The sequence below is a fragment of the Cygnus olor genome, chromosome 14, assembly GCF_009769625.2.
Source record: "Cygnus olor isolate bCygOlo1 chromosome 14, bCygOlo1.pri.v2, whole genome shotgun sequence".
Taxonomy (NCBI): domain Eukaryota; kingdom Metazoa; phylum Chordata; class Aves; order Anseriformes; family Anatidae; genus Cygnus; species Cygnus olor.
In genome coordinates this window covers 8,203,737-8,213,847 of record NC_049182.1, presented here as the reverse complement: position 1 = coordinate 8,213,847, position 10,111 = coordinate 8,203,737, and the positions used below count along the sequence as shown (strand labels likewise).

General features: G+C 43.9%; 1 protein-coding gene across 1 annotated transcript in view; it reads left to right on the top strand.

Annotated features, from left to right (window-relative positions):
* The first annotated feature begins 317 nt into the window (after positions 1-317).
* CLINT1 (clathrin interactor 1) overlaps positions 318-10,111 on the top strand; it is a 47,785-nt gene continuing 37,991 nt past the window's right edge. Inside the window, exon 1 of the mRNA XM_040573072.1 lies at positions 318-531. Coding sequence (XP_040429006.1) covers positions 491-531 — 41 coding nt within the window. The 5' untranslated portion in view covers positions 318-490. The remainder of the gene's footprint in view (positions 532-10,111) is intronic.

The window sequence follows — 10,111 nt, the reverse complement described above, 5'->3', positions numbered from 1 at the left end:
GGTCGGAACAGGGCTGTGGCTGCACCACAAGCCGAGGAGGGCACAAACCCTCGGTTCCACCACAGCGTGTGACAAAGCGTACGGCACTTGGAGGCGAGCTGAGGTGAGAAGGCGACCTGAGGCGATACCAACAACCTCCTGAGGGACAACCAGCGGGACTACAACTCCCCAAAACCCTTGCGCGCAAAGCCCAAGCTCCTAAAGAGACTAAAACCTCCAGCAGGCTTTGCGGAGCAGCCGGACCTCCCTCTCACACCGCACCCCGATGGGAAGACTACAGCTCCCGGCAGGCAGCGCCACCGCCGGGCCCTCCATTTCCGGGAGCGGCGCCGCGTCCCCGGGCTCCAGAGGCGGCTGCGAGCCGGAGCGGGCCTGGCTCGGCGGCGGGGGCTGCCCGGAGCGCGGCTGAGCGGAGCCTCCTGGGGCCGGCGGCGGCGGCGGCGGAGGAGGAGGGCAGCGAGGCCGAGGAGGTGCCCGGGCGGTGGGCGCCATGCTCAACATGTGGAAAGTGCGGGAGCTGGTGGACAAGGCGTGAGTACGGCGGGCCCGGGAGGGGGGAAAGCGGGGGGCGGGGGGGGAGGCTCGGTCGTGGCCCCTCAGCGGGGCCCGCGCTGCCCCCGGCCGCCTCCCAACATGGCCGCGGCGCCTCCCCCGCTGAGGTGGCGCCCTCCCGGCCGCCCCCTGCTCGCCTCGGCCCGTGCCTGGGGCCCCGGGTAGCAGCCCGCTGCCTGCCCCCCCCCCCCCCCGGCCCGGCCTCGGCCCCTCAAACCGGGCGGGGGCCGCTCCCTGGGCAGCTGGGGGCCTTCCCGCTGTGCCTGGCCCTCGGCAGGGCCCAGCAGGCTCCCTGCGGGCTGCGTCGCATCTAGGGGTGCCCCCTTCTCTGCCAGGGGGTTGGGGAGCCCGTGGGGGCTGGCTCGGGTGGATGGGCTCCTGCCTGGGCCCCTTCCAAGAAACGGACGGGTCACGTCCAGAGGAAGGAGGGCTGCAAGGAGCCAACCACCTGTACGGCAGCAGGAGGTTTTCAGAGTGCTCCCAGAGCTGCCACGTCTCTCCCAGTCGCTTTCCTCCTTCCAAAGGACACGTCCGTACTGCGGTCGCCATTGATTCGCCACCCCTGGTTTTAGAGGTGGAGTGGGGTAGAGGAGAGCAATGGTCTGCCCCAGCCCTTAAACTTTGAAATTGCTCGGGTATTTGCAAGTTTATTTCCTGGATTAGAGCCGCCTTCAGACTTGGCTGTTGTGGTGGTTACTGTGATCACGGCGTTGCTGTTAGAGAGCGTGACGTTACCGCTGTGTTTCTCTGCTACTCCTTAAATTCTGGCATGAGGAAAAAAAATACTATAGTGGAGGATTTAATAAAGATTAGATTTTGTCTACTTAAGTAATATGTTTTTAGGGTCAAACTTGGAGCACTTTTCCATGAATTGTGAACTTCTTAGAGGAATAACTTGCTGAAGGTCATAAATTAGTGTATATAGGAGGAGATTGTGTGCTCTAATAATTGTGTCTAGCCTTAGAGGTCAAAGGGTAAGTCTTTCAAAATTGAGGTTCTGTTCTGAACTTCTTAAACTTCTGTTTCTCCAAAGAGTTCTTAAACTGACCTGCTTTCTATAAAAACCTTAAAGGCAGCAAACTGAAGAGAAATGGCAGCTTATTCGTGATAATCAGGTGTTTAGCTTAGGATGCTGTGTACCAGACTGAGGCTTTTCCAGGCCAGGACTTCTCTTGAGGAGGTGGCTTACTTCTTTTTTTTTTTTTCTCCTGTTATCAGCTTCCTGCCAAAAAAGTTAGCTGTTGCTAAAGTAGAATGGTGACTGTAATAATGTGACATTGTGTAGATAGGAGAACCCAAATAGGCCCATCTTGAGTTCCAGGATTTAAAAGGACGCTTCCAGGGAACGTTAAATTTTGACTGTGTACTTTTATTTGTGTAGTATTAATGATCAGTGTGGCATTGGTAACACTGTCACTGTAACTAAAACATTTACTTCTAAGCATATTTTGTAAGTTATTAAGTCGAATTGTGCATCAAAATCTGTACTGGAAAAGACATTCAATTTTCAAACCAAGTGTAGGAAGTGAATATCTCAGATAAAATGTTTTTTGAATAAACTTCAATTTCAGGGAATAACATTATTCAAATAAAACAGATTGTGTATTTAAAAGGGGGGGGAGGGAGGAGGGAAGTACAGTGCCTGGAGAGTAAACAGTATTTAGAGACATCAAAATCAATAGTCCCATTGTGTGCAGTGCAGATTTGTCATAATGTCTTCTGTCTTAAGGCCACAACTTACAAAATTCTTTACAGAGAGAGGCTAAGTAATGCTGTCCGCCTCATAAATAACTGCTGATGCTGTGGCAGGAACATACTGAACTTTAACTAGAATGTCTCTTTCCTTAAAAAAGGAATATGATTATATGGGTTTTTTTTTTGAAAAACGGGCAAATAGCCTGAAATTTTGCTGCCGCAAACCACTGTCTTTGCGGGGCATGTTAGCTCTACACCTTGATTCCACATTCAGCTGATGTGTATCATCTTAGTATTTCAACTTGCTTGTCTGTCTCTTAGCTTTACTTGGTCTTTAGGTGGCTGAGAGCTTGCTTAGATCAGAGATCTCAAGGTGGAGGACACATATGAAACATTTTTCAGTGTCTGAAAGTTCAGTAAGCCATGATGCACAGTTAAGCTACTATTAATTATTGACAATGTCTGCTTCCTACTTTACCATTTGAAAGTATTTTTTTGTTAAATAAACTATTAAACTTCTTGATAGCTTTAAACCTAAAAATTAGAACCTAGAATTACCTTCGTTACTTTCCTTGTAGTGTTTCCTGAAAGCGTAAAAGTGTGGATCTGCATCCTCTTGTGCATAAGGCAGTTATTTTTGATATTGAATGGTGGTCCTATTATTTGAAAGTTAGACTATGATAGAGCATTAGATTTACCGTTCTAAGATGTGACAAGATGCTTTGAGTCTTGTTCTCCTGTTTGCAGTGTCACGGTTCTTAGTTTCTAGTATAAGTCCACCCTCTTCAGTTTTATGTGGCTTGATTAGCTATGATCAAGCAGTAATGCTTCATTTCCAATTGGGTGTTGTGAAGAAGTTTGAGGCTTAAACCAAATAACTAATAAAGCTTCTCTGTGCCTGGTAAAACTTGCTTGTCCTAAGTTTTATTCTAAATAAATGCCAGCCTTTTTCCACTCTCCAGTTTCTTCCCAGGTATTATAATGTGGAATTTTTCAGGAATTCTTCAAGCGTGTGGGGTTAGATTGAGTTTGTCTGGTTAGCTTGCAGTTTAGATGGTGCAGATCTAAACTTTACTTCCTCTAGAATAAGCTGTGTTACACGTTATTATGTGAATAAATTAACTTTAAAGGCAATTTTTCACTTTTTTTTAAGTGTTCACTTGTATGAGTTTTCTCCCCAGTAGATCAAAGCTGAACTGGAAAGCAAACTGCACAAATGCAGCCGTCCATGACCAATTCGCTCCCTCTGTAACTGTAAGCTCAATTAAAATGACAGGTTTCTGATGGCTCAATAAAAGTCCAGGGTGGTGCTTGATGTAAAATTAGTGAGTCAGGTAGCAGTCTGAGTCACTGCTGAGGTCATGTAGTAGAGTTTGATGGATTCTGTGGTGTCACAGACTTTTGCTGTTTGCGGTAGAAATGTGCAGCCATTGTAGCCTGAACGCTGTATGCAGAAGGCAGCCAGTTTTTTCTGACCTAATAAGCTGCATACCAACATCTTAATATGGCAGAGCACAGAAACACACATCACATACTTCACATAGCTGGTAGGAGCGTGAGCTCTAAGAATATTTTGCGTGTGGGAAGTATGCTGGCCACCAGCTACCCTGCTGCTCTGTTGCGTGATGGGTTTTGCAGCTCTATCTCTGATGGATAACGTTACCCCTGGATGTTCTGCTGCTCCTATGGCACTGGGTTCAGGTTACCTCCTGAAACAGCTCTGAAACAGCGCTGTGGCTGTGATGCAACTTGGGGTAAGTCTTATATAGGAACTGCTTGTGAGCTGTGTGAGGCTTAGGACCCGTGGCCTGGCTGGTACTGTGTAGAAGCAGCTTACACTGGAAAAGTTATGTTTTGATTGGTGTAAGCACATCAGTGCTCTGGTAATCCAACCAGCAAAGGCCTGACCAGGTATCTCCCTAGTGTGTGTAAATAGCTGTATTGTCAAAGGGAGCTGCAGTCACTGAGATCTAATTCTGAAGTCCTGGATATGGAAATACTGAGTATTATGCAACTTGGCAACTTCCTTTTTTAATCTTGTTAGACAAGTATGTGCTGTGTTTCGTGGTCCTGGTAAAATTTCTAGGGGAGTTTTACAAAGAAAGCTCCGTGGAATTTTTTTAAGAAATCAAGGAATATTAAGGAACCCTTTCAAAACAATTTTTTAGCTTGGCAGGAGCAGAAAGGTCTTAGCTTCACCGTGGGGCCAGGTTTGAAAGATAGGCCACCGTGTTTGTCTCTAACTTCCTTGAATTCCTTTTTCTTCCCTGTGAGTGGAGAAAGGGAAACTTCACTCCCACTTTTAAAGAGGTTAGAAAGGAAGACCTGGGGAAATGGACTTCTCATAGAAATAATGTACCTCTATTAGTAGAGATGTGATTGTAACTTAAGATTTTTTTCTAACTAGTTTCTGTCACAGACAGGTAGGACATGCAGTAAGCAGGATGAAAAACCTTTTGTCCCTTGAGATTAGATTGTAAAATCACATCGTGACACAAGCAACAGCCACTTTCTCTGAAATTTCTTTACTGTTCTAAGCTTTTGTTAAATGCATGACCCTAGAATGAGAGCTCATTTTAAGCACCTTCCACACATCAAAAGGTGAGAAACAGTCTAAATAAAAATTTGGTGAAGGTGATAGATCTGTATAATCCAGATGTTCACTGGAATTTAAGGAAGGTGAGAATGTTGTCACTGAGGTTTTTGAGCTTCTTGGATATATATTTAAGGAAAGTCTGTGAATTTCTTGCCAGTGTTAGGAACATGATAGCTGCCATCCTTCTGATTTTATTTTTTTCCATCTCCCTCTTCTAGTTCAGTTGTTTGTCCCCATAGTTGAGTCCTAACTGCTTTGCAGTTACTGCTCTTAGCCACACCTTGCTAGTGGCAGAGCAGGAACGTGTTGGTGTTGGCACTCCCTCCTGTTGTGGAGTGGGAGTGGAAGTGTTACAGAGCTATGTTTTCATACATTTTGCAAGCCTGACAAATTGCCCAAGTATAATATTGTAAACTGTCTTTAAATGGGGGGTAAATTGTCTTGCTTAGAACTTGTTTAGGACTAATTGTAATGTTTGTACAGATACTAAATACTTGAAGCATTTATAACCCTTGAATTTGTAGAGGTAGGCACTAGGGACCTCTGCTACTTGTTCTGATGTTACATCTATGCAAGGATCTTTAACGCAAGTGGAAAAGGAAGGGCTGAAGGAGCTGCTGTCATCAGCTCCAAAACAGCAGACTAGGGGAAAAGTTCTGCTAGTTAACGAACAGAGTGTTTTCCTTAGTGCTGTTAATTGTACAAGTAGTAAAAACAAGGGCAAAATCTTGGTAAAATAGAGTGAATTACTGCTTTGGTATTCATTGCAGTTCTTAGCTGTTGTAACCTAAAGTAGTGCAAATAAATTAGGCATTGTGCTTCAGCTGAGGAGTAGAGGTTTCTGGATTACTCCTGCTTCACAGATAAGGAAAACTAAAAGGGTAGTTGTGCCAAACTAACAGTGAGTTGATAATGGTATAAACTCTTGATTTGTTGAGTCCCAGTCTCATGCTGCTGTCTGCTGGCTCATGTTATGTCTGCATTATACTTTATTAGTTTGGTAGGTGAATAAATAGCGGTAAGTTACCCTACAGTCAAATTTGTAGTATGATCGTGTTTGACCAATACGTAAGTAGGATCCTACTTGTTTTCAGTTTGGGGAGGGTTAAATCCTCTTGCCTAACTACATTCCTTTTTTTTTCCAATGTGCCTGTAATTGTTCTTGTTTACAGGTAATTTTCTTATGGTCCGTGGATTTGTCCACACAGACTATTGAGCTCTCCTGTAATCAAGTACCGTTGGCTGGTTTAGTAATAGCAGGTATTATGGTAAATGATCTGTCATATGATATAGCCAGTGCAAGGGTAAATAATTGTCTAACACTAGTCCATTGCTGGCTGACCTTCCTGTAAACTCCCTTGCTCCAGTTCCAGGATCATTTAGTTTTCTTTATACTTGAGAATTATTTTGGTTTGCATAAGCAAGGTCTTGAGAGCAGTGAACGCTTCCCTTGTTTTATGTAAGGGACAGTTAACCCTCCCTGCATGAGTTATCCTCCTATTGCTGCTTAAGAGATGTCCTGCTGATAACTGCTTTAAGAACAGCATTTAGTGTCATTATTGCAAGCAAGGTGATGATTATTATCTCCAGCCCCATAAGGACTTGTCCTCTGCCCGGTTACCAGAGAGAGAAGTCTTGGGAATGCAAAGGAAGATCGTGTTTAATATCTTCTGGCTCTGCATCAGTGCCTGCCAAGTGGTTGTCATAGCACTTCGTTCTTAGGGCTTTCCTCCTTCCTTTAAAAATTTACAAAAACCGTTACTGCTTTTTACAAACAAGGAATAAAAATAGTTGTAGTCTTTGGGCCATGTAATTTAGCATTGGTGATAAGCATCTCTGCAAGTGGCGTGCTCCGTTATCTCATGTACATAGGTATGTCATTCTGCTTGAATATTCAATTAGTGGAGTAATCAAAAGTAAGCAAGTATTACAAGCTGAAGTGTATACTGAGAGTTAGCGGAAGGTAACTGTGATCGAATATATGGGTTTCGTCAACCTGCTCCTTAAAGCGAGGCCGTTGTTCAAATGTCGCCTTGCCCTTCCACACCCTGTAGAAGGTAACAGCCCTTAGTGTTGTGTTACCTGATGCTCGGTGAGGGGTTGGTCTTCCGTGCTTTTAGGGAATCTAAATGGTGTGTACGTGCTTGAGAACTTCTGTGTACTTTCAGTATTTTTAAAACATAATTTTGCATCGTCTTTCCAGAAATAAAACTAAGCTTCTGCTTGGTAAGCAAGTTAAGCTAGTCAAAGGTAAAGCCCTACCTACCTCACTGTGCAATTACAGTCAAAAGGATCGAGGTGCTCAGCTCAGTTCTGTGCTAACATCTCTCGGTCATGTTGCCAGTTAGTATATTATAAAATGTTTTTGATTTGCGTATTTATTTTTATCCAGGATACTTCCAAAGCACGGTGTAAATGTGGAACACACCACAGCCTTCTTTCATCAGGCTTGCCTATCAGAGGGTGTAAGGTCAGCATTGCAGCGGGCCTAAAAGGCAATCTTGAAATTTTGATCTGATTCTTGTATCTCACATATGTGTCCCTTTATTTCAAGTTTTAAATAAATTTCTGTATTTATGTGAGAATGGTATGGTTCAGTAAAAACAGAAAGACGAGATGCTGGAGAAGGAGTGAAACGTTGTGTCCTGAACTACCAGCCTGCAAGGCAGTGTGGTGTTCTTAAGGACTGAACGCATGCTTCTTTGTGGAATTCTTGGGATTTCCCTCAATGGTTCATTCTTAAGTTTGGGATACAGCTTGTCCACAAGTCATGGTACAAGATGTCCCATTTGAAACTGGAAAACTCATCTCTAACGTGACCTGTTGCTTTCAGTATGTTTCAAGTATTTACATGCACTTGATGTGGAACTTCAACTTCCAAATTACCGCTGTGTGTTCTGAACTAATGTTAAGAAAGCATTTTAAAAGAAAAAGGTGGAGAGAGGAAGGTAGAGAGCCTAAACTGAGGCTCGTTGACTTTGGGAAAAAGGAGCACAGTTACTCCCTTTAATTAGTCTCTTTTCCAGCTCTTACAGTGTGCCTGGTCTTCCTGACATAGGTCCAGTTATAGACAAGCACTGGTAGCATGCTCAGTTTGGAGCATGAGCCTTTTTCTTACCTGTTCCATTTGGAATAGACAGCTGGAATATAGCCAAGACTTTCTTCTGTAGTCTCTTCAGAAAGAGTAATGGTGTAGGGGAACCTAACTTGTTCTTGACAGAACAGACCCTTTGTTCTGCCTCTCTGAAAAATAAGACCCAATTCAAGCTTGGGTGTGGTTTATTTCTTAACCTACATGTGTTGTTCAGCTGTGGTTATATGAAGCTGTTACAGGTTGGTGGTTCACTTTCCAGAAAGCTGTGTAGTCTGTGGTTTCCTGAATACTTTTTATTTTTGTAGGTGTTAGGAAAAAATATTCATTACTTATTTACTTCTGCATCTTGTGCCATGTAAGTATAGTAGTTTGGGTTGCTGTGCAGTGAACTGGTTAGAGAAACGGATCTGATTAGAAACTTTCTCTCTCCCAGAAGGACTGTGTAGGTTGTTTCGAAGTTAGATGAGTTCCCTAGACTCGTTTGCCATACAAATGTTTGTGTGGCACATCTGAAGAAGCAGTATTGAGGTGGGAGGGAAGACAAAACAGTTAAAAGCAGTGTAAGCAGAGGGCATAGGAACACGTGGCTGAGTGTGTTCAACTCCCCTTGTGCTTGCCCTGATGTCTCCAAGACTGTCAGCACTACAGCAAATTATGAAAACGCGGTATAAGCCATGAAATCTTAGGTTGTAGTTTCACAGTGTAAGCGTAGGCTGATGGTAAAAGAGGTTTCACAGCCTTCTGTCTGCCGCGGGCTGCTGGCACTAGCACGCTTTCTGCTTGATCAGAGAATATATTTTCCAGGCTAACCAGTTGGTTTTGCCGACTTAATTCTCCACTGGATCGGTTCCCTGGTATAGCTAACTCCATGGTCACACAAATATTTGTACTGGTGTAAAGGAAGGAATGGTATTTGGGTAAGAATGCGTGGCTAGAGGTGAAGGAGGACAAGGTACAGGCTTAGTGCTTGAGCTACACCCTTAGGATGCAATTCCCCAGGCAGGTGGGGTTTTTCTTCCACTAAAAGTGTGTCCCACTTTTAGACCTGGCCGTTTCTAGTCCTTGCGTTCTGTACGCTGCTGTCGTAGTTCAGCATTTGCTTATATTAACTTGCTGATAGAGCTAAAAAACCCACAGACACAAAACCACCACCTTTTATGGTTAGTAACTGGTTTGGCAGGGTGCTGCATAAGCAGCTGCCTGTGGCACTACAAGTGCTCGTGTTGATAGGGGAAAGGACAGGAAGATAGGCTGGGACCTTTTTTGGTGGTAATGCACTTTCAGGTAACTTTATTCAAAAAATGTTGGAAACTGAGCTATTAGTGGTTTGTTACCCACAAAACTGCTCCAAAAGATGACACTTAAGTTCTAGGTTGAAATTTCCTAGGGTTGCTGATCTATGTTGTGTATCACTACTTCAAGCTCCTGACCTAACCTTCCCAAGTTTGCGTTGCTGCTGTGCTGGGGGATGTGCGTCGTGGTTTGGCTTTGCTCTCAGGCCCCAGTTTGTGAGAGAGGATATGAACTGAAGTAGACAGATGTCTTGTATGGTCCTGCTTCGGATCATTCCAGCTGGAAGATCTTCATGCAAGAGAGATGCTTTCATTATGAGTTTAAAGTGTAGCTAATTATATGCCACTGGTATTTCTAATATATTTGTTACTACAGAGTGGTAAGAGTGGTGTTATTTGTAGACTGTTAGTTTAAATCGCATCTTTTTGGATGTTTGATTTGCCTTTTAAAATTAAACTAAAGTGACAACATCAGCAACTTTAGTGTGTATTTGTGTGTTCTGAGGGAACTACCTCAAAGCTGTTGTACACTCCCCTCCTCTCTTCCACTTGGTGTCCTATCCGAACCGGTTAAATATTGCCTGCACACTTAATAGATATTACCTGGCTCATTTGGGATACAATTAGAAATATTAGTGTCTATTCAACTTGTTTAATGAGACTGACCTGCATTTTAAAAATCTGTTGTAGTAATAATGAGACCCACTGGGAGTTGGGGAGCGTGGCTCTTGTTTGCTTGGTCCGCACTCACAACAATAAATGTCTTTCTTGTTGGTTGCTGTCCCCACGTTCCAGCTGTTCAGAAGCATTCTATGTACATACAGCCTAATCTGTTTCTTCTCAAGCCATAACTTTGTGTTAAGTGAAGAAATACATCAATAC